The 15,844-nt window shown below is 39.6% G+C and overlaps 1 protein-coding gene across 1 annotated transcript in view; it reads left to right on the top strand.

Moving 5' to 3' along the window:
* The window catches only part of heatr3 (HEAT repeat containing 3), a 39,182-nt gene extending 30,818 nt beyond the window's left edge, over window positions 1-8,364 (top strand). Inside the window, exons 10-15 of the mRNA XM_061876901.1 lie at window positions 995-1,077; window positions 1,185-1,321; window positions 3,844-3,932; window positions 3,999-4,142; window positions 4,236-4,412; window positions 7,621-8,364. Coding sequence (XP_061732885.1) covers window positions 995-1,077; window positions 1,185-1,321; window positions 3,844-3,932; window positions 3,999-4,142; window positions 4,236-4,412; window positions 7,621-7,734 — 744 coding nt within the window. The 3' untranslated portion in view covers window positions 7,735-8,364. The remainder of the gene's footprint in view (window positions 1-994; window positions 1,078-1,184; window positions 1,322-3,843; window positions 3,933-3,998; window positions 4,143-4,235; window positions 4,413-7,620) is intronic.
* The last annotated feature ends 7,480 nt before the right edge of the window (window positions 8,365-15,844 follow it).

A 15,844-nucleotide genomic window follows, 5' to 3' on the forward strand; every position in this document is an offset into this window, starting at 1 on the left:
GGACGTACGGCAGGGCGAAGCTGGTAGAGTGGGTGTGCCAGTAATCTGAGGGTTACTGGTTCAATCCCCACCTTCTACCATCCTAGTCACGTCCGTTGTGTCCTTGAGCAAGACACTTCACCCTTGCTCCTAATGGGTCCTGGTTTGCGCCTTGCATGGCAGCTCCCGCCGTCAGTGTGTGAATGTGTGTGTGAATGGGCGAATGTGGAAATAATGTCAAAGCGCTTTGGGCTCCTTTTAAAAAGGGGTAGAAAAGCGCTATTCAAGTACAACCCATTTACCATATTTGGACATTATGTCAAGTTCTCAGCCAGATGCAGTCTATGGAAACACAAGATAATTAAGGGTTAAGTAATGTTTTCATATTATACTGGCATGTGCATAATAAAGGCTGCTAAAAAGCACCTTTTTTTTCTGCAGTCTGAATTGATCTGTGAGTGTGTATGTGTACCTATTGTGACCAGGTGAATCTTTATAATGTTAATGAAACTTATTTCTGACCGTGTAAGGAAAAAAAATAGCAGACGCATATTTAAACTGTGTACAATTACAAAAGATTGCACAATACTTTCAGAGAGGGGTGGGGCATGGTTTTATTTGCAATTTGGGAACGCCTCCAAAAATTTGAAAGCAGACTCCAAAACGGGTTTTAAATGTGACAATGGAGCAAAATTTACGGCAAAGCATAACCAACTCATGTTATGTAGACCACAATGTGTTTTAAATATAGACAAACATTGTTTTAGGTCCCCTTCAATATGTTTGTGTGTTGTACATGTTGGTATTTGTTCCATGTAGCGTGTGAGTGACTTAAGAGTTAGTTTATTTATGTTTTGGGTATAAAACGTGACTTACATTACTGTCTAGGAACAGAGCTCGCTTGTGATACATACAAACTGTACACTGACTACTCTGTTTCATTTATAATATCATAAATTGTAGGTAAAATGTGACTGGTGTATCCAGTCCTATTTATTTGTACTTTTGATTGAAGGTGCTGAAAAAGACACAGTTCCCAGCGCGGGGCGCCATGGATGTGTGTCGACAGACTCCCTACTGGGGAAGTCTAGTAAAGAAGTAAACCTTGTTTTTTACATTTCTCCTGAACTTGACTATCTCAATATGATTTATAAAAATACTTTGTTCTATATAATCAACATTGAATTTGTTGTTTTCCTCGGCAGGATGCAGCGGGTTCAGTCGCGGGCTCTGACGTGTCTCCACAGCATCCTGTCCAGCATGGACGCCGACTCCCTGGGAGGAGCGGCGGCCCTGCAGGAGGCGGCGCAGCACCTGTCCTCGCTGGTCTTTGGAGCAGCAGGTACCACGTCTGGCTATGTATTTTATTACTTTAAAGGTCGCAATGAAATGCATGCAAAGATCCACATAGTAATATACAAAAGTGACTTTTTAATTCATAATTTTCCTTAAGCCTGTTTATTAGTAATAAACATTAAGGGTTTCAAAAGAAATATATTTTTGAACGTATGAAGATTTATATTTGTAACAATTCTATCGATTCAAAACAATCAAAAATAGATCTTTCAAAAAACTACCGTATTTTTCGGAGTATTAGTCGCACCTGCCGAAAATGCATAATAAAGAAGGAAAAAAACATATATAAGTCGCACTGGAGTATAAGTCACATTTTTGGGGGAAATTTATTTGATAAAACCCAACACCAAGAATAGACTTTTGTAAGGCAATTTAAAATAAATAAAGAATAGTTAACAACAGGCTGAATAAGTGTACGTTATATGATGCATAAATCACCAACTGAGAACGTATGTTAACGTAACATATTATGGTAAAAGTCATTCAAATAACTATAGCATATAGAACATGCTATATGTTTACCAAACAATCTGTCACTCCTAATCGCTAAATCCCATGAAATCTTATTCGTCTGGTCTCTTACGTGAATGAGCTAAATAATATTATTTGATATTTTACGGTAATTTGTTAATTTCACACATAAGTCGCTCCTGAGTATAAATTGCAACCCCGGCCAAACAATGAAAAAAAACTGCGACTTATAGTCTGAAAAATACGGTGTGTGTATGTATAAGTGTATATATATATATATATATATATATATATATATATATATATATATATATATATATATTTTTTTTTCCTTTCATGTCCTGCCCAGCAATGTAGATGCCCATATTTGCTGTACAGATTTACTTTTATAAAAGAGAAGTGTTGGATACTTCTCTTGATGTCTTATGTGTATTTAAGTTTATTAGATGTTTAGGTAAAATTTTATTAAACAAAACCAGTTTTATTTTAAGTTATATAAACATTTCTCACTCGTTAGTGTGTTTTATGGAGGAGTGTAATTAATCATAGAACTGTCACTCAATGCTATTAAAAAAGTATTGATTCAGAGAATCGGTTCGAATCGAGAGTCGATTCTAAATCTACCCCAAAGAATCAAATCGAATCCTGTGGTGACATAAAATTCACTGCCTTACTAAACAAAAAATGTCATTCTCTATCTTTAAAGGCCAACTGAAACCCACTACTACCGACCACGCAGTCTGATAGTTTATATATCAATGATGAAATATTAACTTTGCAACACATGCCAATACGGCCTTTTTAGTTTACTAAATTGCAATTTTAAATTTTGCGCGTAGTATCCTGTTGAAAACGTCGGTATGATGACGCGTGCGCGTGACGTCTCTGATTGTAGCGGACATTTTTTTCCAGCCCCATCCAAGCCATAAGTAGTCTGCTTTAAACGCATAATTACACAGTATTCTGGACATCTGTGTTTCTGAATCTTTTGCGATTTGTTCAATTAATAATGGAGAAGTCAAAGTAGAAAGATGGAGGTGGGAAGCGGTGTATTGCGGCTGCCTTTAGCAACACAAACACAGCCGGTGTTTCCTTGTTTACATTCCCGAAGGTGAAGCTTTACTATGGAACAGAGCGGTCAAGTGAACATGGATCCCAACCAGGTCAATTGGCAGGTTTCGGTGAGAAAATTGTGGTAATAAGTCGCTTTTACCGTAGACATGTCAAACAGGCAGCTGCGACTCTCTTGCCTCCTCTGTGGCTTCCCTCAGAGACACTGGCGGTCACCACACCCGTGGCCACAACCCTCCGACTTTCAGGTACCATATAATCTCACTACAACACTAGTAGCACAATAAGCAGATAAGGGATTTTCCTGAATTATCCTAGTAAATGTGTCTAATAACATCTGAATCGCTCCCGCTGCCCTGTCTTTTTTTTCTTTTCTTTTTTTCTTTTCTCCTTGTTCTTTACTCTCACTATCCTCATCCACGAATCTTTCATTCTCGCTCAAATTAATGGGGAAATCGTCACTTTCTCGGTCCGAATCGCTCTCGCTGCTGGTGGCCATGATTGTAAACAATGTGAGGATGTGAGTAGCTCCACAACCCGTGACGTCACGCGCAAATCGTCTTCTACTTCCGGTACAGGCAAGGCTTTTTTATTAGCGACCAAAAGTTGCGAACTTCATCGTCGATTTTTTTTCTACTAAATCCTTTCAGCAAAAATATGGCAATATCGCAAAATGATGAAGTATGACACATAGAATGGACCTGCTATCCCCATTTAAATAGGAAAATCTCATTTCAGTAGGCCTTTAAGCTAATGCCAGCGAGTACGACCGGATGTTTTGGACGGATCTTAGCCGACAGACTGCGCTTATCTCAAACCACTCTTAAGTTGAGATACCACTGAACTGTAAAATGGGAATAAACTCGATACAATGATCCATATTGTCACTAGTTTGATGATGGTGTCAAGCAAGACTTATCCCATTTCTGATAAAGCTCTTATGATGTTTTTACTTCCTCACTGTAGAGATCCCTAAAGATGAGGAGTTCCTGGAGTCCGTCATCAGTGCAATGCGCTCCCTTCTGCAGATGACTGCTTCCAAAAACATCCCTCAGGTAATGAGTCATGGTGGAAAATGAACTCCTATTTACTGTTAGTATTACATGTTTGTATTTTTGTAGGTCATAAGCCTGCAGCAGCTGATGAGTCTCAGCGAAGCCGCCGCCTGCTCTGATATCATCAGCGTACGGGTCAACGCTGTCGCCATCTTGGGCATCACCGGCAGCACGCTGGCCAAAGAGAAAGGCTCGGCTGAAAACCTTCAGGTGGCGCTCTGTTTTTTTCTCTGCATATCTTTTTAATACCTCGCTTTTTTTTTTTTGGGGATGTTTTTTTTAAAAGACACTTTTTGTCTATAGATGATCGGTAACGGTCTGCTCCAAGTCGCCACCAAGGACGCCGAGCTGGTGGTCAACGGTGAGGCCCTGGATGCCCTTTTTGACGTGTTCGCGGACGGAGACGAAGCGGAGACGGCGGCGAAGAACATCCAGCTACTTCCTGCTTTGAGGACGCTTCAGCCTGTCTTTAAAGCCAAGGTAGATTTTTCTCTTGTTCTAAATCTACATTGACCTCTATTCATCCTTATTTTGCATTTATATTATCCAGAGGTTTTACATATTTATCGACTAGTGGATCATTAAGATTTATGAGAATTCGGTGGAATTGAGGTGCACCACATGGCTACAATCAGCACAGGTGCTGTTGAATACGCCTGAATTGGTTTTGTGTTTTTTTATTTTTATTTATTACCAGAGCAATTACTGTTTATTTTACACACACCACATTTTTTCACAAATTATAAATAATGACTAATTATATAAATATAATTCTGTACTTATATCTGTAAAATATATGCATATATATTTTAAAAAACTTTATATAAATGTGGCTATTGTTATAGTTATATAGTGTATGATAATAATACCATTATTAGGATAATTTGTATATATATTTTTAAATCTTGATCATTTAGCCATTATTTTATTTATTTGTTCTTTTAATTGTCTGCATCACATACGCTTTTGTATTATTATTGTTAGGAACAAATCAATTTCCCAAGGGCTTTTGCACTGCTGTTGCAGGGTTGCATATGCCGTCATGTCCGTTTTTCTTCTTTGAGGCTTAATTTACACGATGGTCAAGCAGCTTGAGCCTAGCATTAACAACAACTGAGAGTGAGTGTAGAGTTTGAGCAGAAAATGCCATAGTGCTGTTCTGTTCTTGGGTGTTCCAGTCATTCAAATAGAGAGAAAGAAGTGGTTCATAAAGGTAGTAATAAAGTCAGGGAAAAAAACGAAAGTGCGTTGATGGAAATGGCTTTTAAAAATACCAATTTAATCATCTTGTAGATTATAATCGGACCATGCTTGTGTCTGTAGTGATTACTTTGTAAATTGTTTGTTTGAACATTTGATTTGTTTGAGAAACTTTCTGTGATGCAAACAAGTTTATTATGTACTATATAAGTAGTAGTTTGAGAGCAGAACAAAATATAAAGAAAAGACAAAGGATTGCATTAGTTGGTTTTTTTGTGGTTGCTATGCCTGAATATAAATACGAAGACCTGCTTGTGCAAATGAACTAACCTCATGTTAAGTCGTAGTAATGAATATTATAATTGCTGGTGAATACACCGTATTTGCATTGTCCATTTTCATAACAGAAACTAAAAGCTTATGTTTTTGTTGTTGTTGTTGTTGTTGTTGTGCCATAAAGAAAAGTGCTTTATTCGACACAGATGACCACATTATAGCGTCTTTGATGATATTTGTTAGCATCAAGAAGATATCTTGAATAGTATTATTAAACTAGATGACCTAATCTCTCGGAGGCCCAACAGCTTATACTGAATTTTGATATTGCTAGCAAACATTGCTGAACAACAGAGAAATATTTAGCTAAATGAGACAAAATATGAACTTCACAGCATAAAAACAACTGCAGAAGTGCAATGTAGATGACAGACTAATATTTTTTAGTAGGAAATCAACTGCAAACAAACTTATCTTTTTTCTCATTAGCGTCAGGATCACAGCAGGAGGGCACTCGTTATGTCGATCAAATACATTACTTACCATATTTACCGTTTTGAGTATTGCTGAGAAGGTTGTTGTTGTCCAGATGTCTATGGATGTTATGATGCTTTTAATAACCTCCAAAATGATTGGTAGGAGAGAAAAGGGTCGGTAGTTTAATAGGTCTTGTTTCCCTTCTTAGGCCCTGTTATAACCTGAACCATTTTCCATCCTGTTGGTACTGTGTTGCTAGTAAGGAATATGTTAAAAAGTTTGGAAAGAATAGGAGAAAGCTCTGGACCGCAGCTCGTCCAAACTGTGGTCATTTGCCTTTGATGTATCAAGGTCCTGAAGTTTGTTGATGACAATCTTGGGCCAGAACTTGGGGGAAAATATTGACTCTTGTGTCTTAGGTTGCAGTTATGATGGAGCCTTTCCTCTGTCATGGAGATTGGCATTTTTAATAAAACGTATTGTTCAGAAGCATTCCCTATTCTCTAAGTTTTTTATTTTGAAACAACTCTTTTCTAAAAAAAAAAAAATCTGACGTTTGCACAAGCTATTCAGGTGGGAAGACACATTTTTCTGAATATTCCCTGCCAAAACAATGGATTTTTTTTTTTACAGATGTCCGATAATGGCTTTTTTGCTGATATGCCATATTCCGATAATGTCCAACTCCTAATTACCGATTCCGATATCAACCGATACCGATATATACAGTTGTGGAATTAACACATTATTATGCCTAATTTTGTTGTGATGCCCCCCGCTGGATGCATTAAACAATGTAATAAGGTTTTCCAAAATAAATCAACTCAAGATATGTAAAAAAATGCCAACATGGCACTGCCACATTTATTTTGAGGTCACATAGTGCATTATTTTTTTTAACATTCCTCAAAACAGCAGCTTGGAATTTTGGACATGCTCTCCCTGAGAGAGCATGAGGGTGTAGAGGTGGGGGGGACTTTGGAGGTAGCGGGGGGAAGGGGGTGTATATTGTAGCATCTCAGAAGAGTTAGTGCTGCAAGGGGTTCTGGGTATGTGTTCTGTTGTGTTACGGTGTGGGTGTTCTCCCGAAATGTGTTTGTCATTCTTGTTTGGTGTAGGTTCATAGTGTGGCGCATATTTGTAACAGTGTTAAAGTTGTTTATACGGCCACCCTCAGTGTGACCTGTATGGCTGTTGACCAAGTATTCATTGCATTCACTTGTGTGTGTGAAAAGCCGTAGATATTATGTGATTGGGCCGTCACGAGAACGCAGTGCCTTTAAGGTTTATTGGCGCTCTGTACTTCTCCCTACGTCCGTGCACCACTCCGTACAGCGGAGTTTTAAAAAGATATACATTTTACTTTCTGAGACCGATAGCGATAATTTCCGATATTACATTTTAAAGCATTTATTAGCTGATATTATCGGAAGTCCGATATTATCGAACATTTCTAGATTTTTAAAAACTATACAATTGAGAGGTTATTTAGTAATACATAAATTATCATTTTATCATGATACCTCATCGTGGTGGAAAAACGGTCCTTTTATCGTTGATAAAGTACTGACATTTATTAGATTCTGGGTTGACCATTGAAAAGCTAAATTGGACGCCTATGGCACAAACAGTATTATTGTCAACAGTTGGAATAATACCCAGTGGGATACATTGTGGCCGCCTGTTTGTGATTTTTTATTTTTTATTTTTTTTCCAAAATCTTTTGTCCAAGCAGCTTCGTAAAGCGGGAAGAGACGCCTACAGCCCTCAGCAGCTGTGCGTGCTGAACAACGTCAAAGTCAACCTAAGAAGATTTGTGGGCTACTTGGAGACTGTGGTGAAGAAATGAAAGAGTACACACACATTATTTATTATCATGTTGGGAGCCAACATATGTTTGTGTTTGGTTTTCTTGCTTTATATTGTACATGGAGATGTTTGCTGTGAAGAAAGTGGATTTGATCCTCTTTTAGCAACAAGAGCATGCCCAAGTTGGAAGATGCAGAAGTGAAACTTAGGCTTGCATTTTGTGAGATGACCATCAGAGGGCTAAACACTTTTATTTAGAGAGCACAATTTGTGCTAAAAGTCCTTGTTGGGCCGGCTTCCTCTTTTATAAAGTCTTGATCATGACATGCAAATCAGAAATACACAAATTTATGTGTATTACTGCATAGTTTTAATACAATTGGCCGAGTGTTCATGTTGGGCAAACATGGATCTTTGTATGATACAATAGCTTGTTTTAGGAATAATTAAGTTGTTGGATATGCCTGCAGTTGAATCATTCTGTTTGGAAAAATGGGATGTATAAACTTTATTAACTGACTGAAATTTGTGTTGCTCACTGAAGAGACATAAGTCAGCCTATGTATTTTCTGCTACAACACAGCAGAGCTAAATCTTGTTCATTAAAATGTTGTCCAATAACCTGCTTTTTCCTCCCCAATTATTTGTAATAAAATGTCTTAAAATCGTGTTTCTCAGATTGTGCTGCAAGTACCGCTGGACGTATACAGGAAAATCCGGCATTTTTTTGTACTTTTGATTAGAGATGTCCGATAATGGCTTTTTTGCCGATATTCCGATATTGTCCGACTCTTAATTACCGATTCCAATATAGAATAGAATATAATAAAATAGAAAGTATTTTATTGATCCCTGGGGGAAATTCAGCACCACAGTTCGCTCACAATAAACAATAATAATAATAAATAATATGACATATTTATGTAATATATGAATAATATAAATATATTCTACATTTAAGTGCAGTCAAGGAACATATGCATTATACTGTCTGATGGCTGTCTGTATGAAGGACCTCCTGTGTCGTTCCGTGTTGCATTTAGGGAGTCTGAGCCTTCCACTGAACATGCTCATTCTCTCCGCAAGGTCCGAGTGTAGTGGGTGGGAGGTGTTGTCCATAATGGCTAGGAGTTTTGCTAGACTTCTCCTCTGACACCACCGCTAGAGAGTCCCGCTCCACTCCCACCACATTACTAGCCTTCTCTACCAACTTGTCCAGGCAGTTTGCGTCCCTCACTCTCAGCCCGCTGCCCCAGCAAGCCACGGCATACAAGAAAGTGCTCGCCACCACCGACTCGTAGAACATCTTCAACATCATCAGACGTTGAAGGATCCTAGCCTCCTGAGGAAGTATAGGCGGCTCTGTCCCTTCTTGTAGAGGGCCTCAGCGTGTTTTGACCCATTCAGCTTGTTGTCGATGTGTACTCCGAGGTATTTATAATCCTCAACCATGTCGACATCGACCCCCCTGATGGAAACCGGGGTCGCCGGAGTACTCCTCCTCCTTCCCAGGTCCGCAACCAGCTCCTTGGTCTTCGTCACATTGAGCTGGTGGTGGTTCTTTCCACACCATGTGACAAAGTCCTCCACCGGTGCCCTGTATTCCTCATATCAACTGATATACATATATATATATATATATATATATATATATATATATATATATATATATATATATATATATATATATATATATATATATATATATATATATATATATATATATATATATACACAGTGGTGGAATTAACACATTATTATACCTAATTTTGTTGTGATGCCCCGCTGGATGCATTAAACAATGTAACAAGGTTTTCCAAAATAAATCAACTCAAGTGATGGAAAAAAAATGCCAACATGGCACTGCCATATAAAAGCCACAAAGTGCATTATTTTTTTTAACATGCCTCAAAACAGCAGCTTGGAATTTTGGACATGCTCTCCCTGTGAGAGCATTTGGAGGTTGAGGTGGGCGGGGAGGGGGGTGTATATTGTAACGTCCCGGAAGAGTTAGTGCTGCAAGGGATTCTGGGTATTTGTTCTGTTGTGTTTATGTTGTGTTACGGTGCGGATGTTCTCCCGAAAAGTGTTTGTCATTCTTGTTTGGTGTGGGTTCACAGTGTGGCGCATATTTGTAAAAGTGTTAAAGTTGTTTATATGGCCACCCTCAGTGTGACCTGTATGGCTGTTGACCAAGTATGCCTTGCATTCACTTGTGTGTGTGAAAAGCCGTAGATATTATGTGATTGGGCCGGCACGCAAAGGCAGTGCCTTTAAGGTTTATTGGCGCTCTGTACTTCTCCATACGTCCCTGTACACAGCGGCGTTTTAAAAAGTCATACATTTTACTTTTTGAAACCGATACCGATAATTTCCGATATTACATTTTAATGCATTTATTGGCCAATAATATCGGCACGATATTATCGGGCATCCCTACTTTTGATATATATATTTTTTAAGTGAATAACCGCCATATACATTTTTCACCAGAATTTGGAAGCAAAGCTAAGTATTTGAGGTGATACTTCGAGAACTATTGTAATTGGAAAATATTGACGTGATGACAAGGATAGATGTGTCATATTCCAAAAAACTTCTGACTGTATTTGCTGCCATATGTGCGTCAACATAATTAGCAAAGGCTGTGAATACTCGCGTACCGTATTTTCCGGACCATAGAGAGCACTGGCGATGAGGAGGTCTAGTCAGGTCGATTTTCTTACAAAAGCTGCACCGGATTATAGGGCGCATTAAAGGGGTCTGTTTTTTGTTTTTTTTTCTTAATGTAAAACACTTCCTTGTGGTCTACATAACATGTAATGGTTCTTTGGTCAGAATGTTGCATAGAATATGTTTTACAGATAATCTACAAGCCGCTTTCTGACAGTCGCTTGTGGATTCGCCGTTTTGTGGGCGGTCTTATTTCTCCCCGTCATCTTTGTTGTAGCGGTGTAGCATGCAAGGACGGGAGTGGAAGAAGCGTCAAAAGATGGAGCTAACTGTTTTTATGACATTCAGACTTTACTTCAATCAATAACGGCGCAGCATCTCCTCATTCATGGCTCACTAGTGCAATAGCGGCGTAAATGTGTCCTGTGAAAAACTGTCCGACCGGAACTCTCTAATAACTACAGATCCTTGGGTGAATAATTTAACTAACTAGTGACAAGAAACACTGAGAAAGTTGAAGAATGCTCATCAAACACTTATTTGGAACATCCCACAGGCGAACAGGCTAATTGGGAACAGGTGGGTGCCATGATTGGGTATAAAAGCAGCTTCCATGAAATGCTCAGTCATTCACAAACAAGGATGGGGCGAGGGTCACCACTTTGTGAACAAATGTGTGAGCAAATTGTCCAACAGTTTAAGAACAACTTTTCTGAACGAGCTATTGCAAAGAATTTAGTCATTTCACCATCTACGGTCCATAATATTAAAGGTTTCAAAGAATATGGAGAAATCACTGCACCTAAGCAATTATATTAGGGACTTTTGATCCCTCAGGCAGTACTGCATCAAAAAGCGACTTTGGTGTGTAAAGGATATCACCACATGGGCTCAAGAACACTTCAGAAAACCACTGCCAGTTTGGGAACTGAGGAAACTAATTGTTGAAGCTTTGAAAGTGGAATTCTTTACCATTCTTGCTTGATGTACAGCTTAAGTTGTTCAACAGTCCGGGGTCTTGTCGTATTTTACGCTTCATAATGCGCCAAACAGTTTTGATGGGAGACATGTCTGGACTGAAGGCGGACCAGGAAAGTACCCGCACTCTTTTACTACGAAGCCACGCTGTTGTAACACGTGGCTTGGCATTGTTTTGTTGAAATAAGCAAGGGCATCCATGATAAAGTTGCTTGGATGACAACATATGTTGCTCCAAAACCTGTGTGGACCTTTCAGCATTAATGGTGCCTTCAGAGATGTGTAAGTTACTCATGCCTTGGGCACTAATACACCCCCATACCATCACAGATGCTGGCTTTTGAACTTTGCGCCTATAACAATCCGAATGGTTATTTTCCTCTTTGTTCCGGAGGACACCACGTCCACAGTTTCCATTTATAATTTGAAATGTGGACTCGTCAGACTTTTCCACTTTGCATCAGTCCATCTTAGATGAGCTCGGGCCCAGCGAAGTCGGCGGCGTTCCTGGGTGTTGTTGATAAATCGCTTTTGCTTTGCATAGAAGAGTTTTAACTTGCACTTACAGATGTAGCGACCAACAGTAGTTACTGACAGTGGTTTTATGAAGTGTTCCTGACCCCATGTGGTGATATCTTTTACACACTGATGTCGGTTTTTGATGCAGTTCCACCTGAGGGATCAAAGGTCTGTAATATCATTGCTTACGTGCACTGATTTCTCCAGATTCTCTGAACCTTTTGATGATTTTACGGACCGTAGATGGTAAAATCCCTAAATTCCTTGCAATAGCTCGTTGAGAAATGTTGATCTAAAACTGTTCGACAATTTGCTTACAAATTGGTGACCCTCAATTACTTAGCATTTCATGGAAGCTACTTTGATACCCAATCATGGCACCCACCTGTTCCCAATTAGCCTGCACACTCTGAGGTGGCGACTTGTCCAGGGTGTACCCCGCCTTCCGCCCGATTGTAGCTGAGATAGGCGCCAGCGCCCCCCGCGACCCCGAACGGGAATAAGCGGCAGAAAATGGATGGATGGATGGACCTGTGGGATGTTCCAAATAAGTGTTTGATGAGCATTCCTCAACTTTATCAGTATTTATTACCACCTTTCCCAACTTCTTTGTCATGTGTTGCTGGCATCAAATTCTAAAGTTAATGATAATTTGCAACAAAAAAAAATGTTTATCAGTTTGAACATCAAATATGTTGTCTTTGTAGCATATTCAACTGAATATGGGTTGAAAATTATTTGCAAATCATTGTATTCCGTTTATATTTACATCTAACACAATTTCCCAACTCATATGGAAACAGGGTTTGTAATAAAAGTCTCAATCAATCAATTAACGTCCCCCACATACTTACACGTTAATTTTTTTATTAGATGTTCGTCTCTTTTCTCATTACATTACATCTTCTTGCTCTTATTTTTCACATTTTTACTGTCATTTTTTTTATTCCGGCAAAACTCGTCCTGCGGGCTGCAAATGGCCCCCAGGCCGCACTCTGGACACATGTCACATTATCTCCGAATTCTAAGAATAATTAAAAAAAAGAAAAAAAAAAAGAACAGAAATACAATGTGGAGAGCCGGAGCCAACGGGCCGACGGCGGGGCAGGGCACGCTGCAGCCCTGCCCAAGATGGCGGCAAGGAGGCGGAGAATGCGGCGGAGCAGAGAGGCGGGGCGTGCCGGGAGTGGCGCCGCCGCAATTGAATTCAGGTGTGTGGCTCACACCCCGGGAAGTTATTAACATTTCTCCTGACTCTGTATAAAAGAGGAGGAGGAGGAGAGAACAGAAAAAGAAGGAGTTGGAGAGTCCGCGGCACATGCAGCGCAAGAGCGACAGGGAGAAGACGGCGTCGACGAAAGCGACTGAAGAGAGAGCAGCAGAGGAGGAGCTGATAAGCAACCCGGCAAAAGACTTAATTTATTGAAATAAGAGTCAAACCTGCTCGAGCTAAATGTCCTTCCTTGGTGGTCAGTGGAACCCGCACGACAGCAAGGGACTTTCACATACATATTTTAATGAAAAAACTGAATATGTGAGGTTAACTAATATCAAAACAATTTGTTACATATAACACTTTTTTCAAAATAAAATTATGTCCAATTTTTGTATTAAATTTTCGTCTTTTTCCTCATTACATAATTTTGCTCTTATATCTCACATTTTTACTGTTTTTTTTTTGTTTTGTTTTTTTACAGCAAAACTCATCCTGTGGGCTGCAAATGGACACTTTTCACATAATACATATTTTAATGAAAAAGCTGAATTTGTGAGGTTAACTAATATCAATACAATGTGTTACAACACAACTTTTTTCAAGATAAAATAATGCCCCCTCCCCAAATATTATACCCTATTAAGCAAACAAATATTAAATACAAAAATAATCTTTGTCTCAATAAAAAAAAAAAATCCATTAGATATTTTACTCATTTTGAACTGACTAATTTTTGAAAAGACCTTCAAAGTATTAAAATACAAATTGAAATAAATTTCACGTGTGCTATTTTTGTTTATATTATAGAGAAATTTGAGCAAAATAGGTTTTAAAGGCCTACTGAAATGAGATTTTCTTATTTAAACTATTAGACATTTATAAAAATTTTAAAAAAAAGAAAAATTGTGCCACAGTGGCTTACACCTGCATCGCATCTCATAAGCTTGACAACACAGATAAAACAAAGATAAAATAAGTCATATTTTTGTTTCGTTTAATAGTTAAAACAAATTTACATTATTGCAATCAGTTGATAAAACATTGTCCTTTACAATTATAAAAGTTTTAAAAAAAAAAATCTACTACTCTGCTTGCATGTCAGCAGACTGGGGTAGATGCTGCTGAAATCCTATGTATTGAATGACTACAGATATAATATCGAATCGTGACCCCAAAACTCGATATTGAATCGAATCGTGGGACACCCAAAGATTCACAGCTCCACTGTTGTTGATAACATTCATTTTTATTTCACTACTTTTGGTTTGTTCTGTGTCGTGTTTGTGTCTCCTCTCAATTGCTCTGTTTATTGCAGTTCTGAGTGTTGCTGGGTCAGGTTTGGTTTTGGAATTGGATTGCATTTTTATGGTATTGCTGTGTATTGTTTTGTTGGATTGAATAAAATGTTCTTTTTCTTCTAAAACTAAAAAAAAAAAAAATCCATCCATCCATTCTTCGTCTTCCACTTGTTGGGTCGCGGGGGCAGCAGCCTAAGCAGGAAAGCCCACACTTCCCTCTCCCCAGCCACTTTGTCTAACTCTTCCCGGGGGATCCCGAGGCGTTCCCAGGCCAGCCGGGAGACATAGTCTTCCCAACGTGTCCTGGGTCTTCCCCGTGGCCTCCTACCGGTTGGACGTGCCCTAAACACCTCCCTAGGGAGGCGTTCGGGTGGCATCCTGACCAGATGCCCGAACCACCTCATCTGGCTCCTCTCGATGTGGAGGAGCAGCGGCTTTACTTTGAGCTCCTCCCGGATGGCAGAGCTTCTCACCCTATATCTAAGGGGGAGACCCGCCACTTGTACCCGTGATAAAATCACGGGTACAAGTGGCGGGTATTTGTATTTCGGCCGCAAGTGGCGGGTATTTGTTTTTCGGCCGCTTGTACCCGTGATCTTATCCTTTCGGTCATGACCCAAAGCTCATGACCATAGGTGAGGATGGGAACGTGGATCGACCGGTAAATTGAGAACTTTGCCTTCCGGCTCAGCTCTTTCTTGACCACAACGGATCGGTACAACGTCCGCATTACTGAAGACGCCGCACCGATCCGCCTGTCGATATCACGATCCACTCTTCCCTCACTCGTGAACAAGACTCCTACGTACTTGAACTCCTCCATTTGGGGCAGGGTCTCCTCCCCAACCTTGTGTTTGTGTCTCCTTTCAATTGCTCTGTTTATTGCAGTTCTGAGTGTTGCTGGGTCAGGTCTGGTTTTGGAATTGGATTGCATTGTTATGGTATTGCTGTGTATAGTGCGTCTGCCTCACAATACAAAGCTCCTGCAGTCCTGGGTTCAATCCCAGGCTCGGGATCTTTCTGTGTGGAGTTTGCATGTTCTCCCCGTGAATGCGTGGGTTCCCTCCGGGTACTCCGGCTTCCTCCCACTTCCAAAGACATGCACCTGGGGATAGGTTGATTGGCAACACTAAATTGGCCCTAGTGTGTGAATGTGAGTGTGAATGTTGTCTATCTGTGTTGGCCCTGCGATGAGGTGGTGACTTGTCCAGGGTGTACCCCACCTTCCGCCGATTGTAGCGCCCCCCCCGTGACCCCAAAAGGGAATAAGCGGTAGGAAATGGATGGATGGATGTTTTGTTGGATTGATAAAAAAATAATAATAAAATAAAATAAATAAAAATCTATTTTTAATTTTTGTTTCGCTACGTTTGGTTTGTTCTGTGTCGTTTTTGTGTCTCCTTTCAATTGCTCTATTTATTGCAGTTCTGAGTTGATATATGAAAAAAAAAATCGATTAAAAAAAA

Source organism: Nerophis ophidion, linkage group LG02 (genome assembly GCF_033978795.1).
Source record: "Nerophis ophidion isolate RoL-2023_Sa linkage group LG02, RoL_Noph_v1.0, whole genome shotgun sequence".
Lineage (NCBI taxonomy): Eukaryota > Metazoa > Chordata > Actinopteri > Syngnathiformes > Syngnathidae > Nerophis > Nerophis ophidion.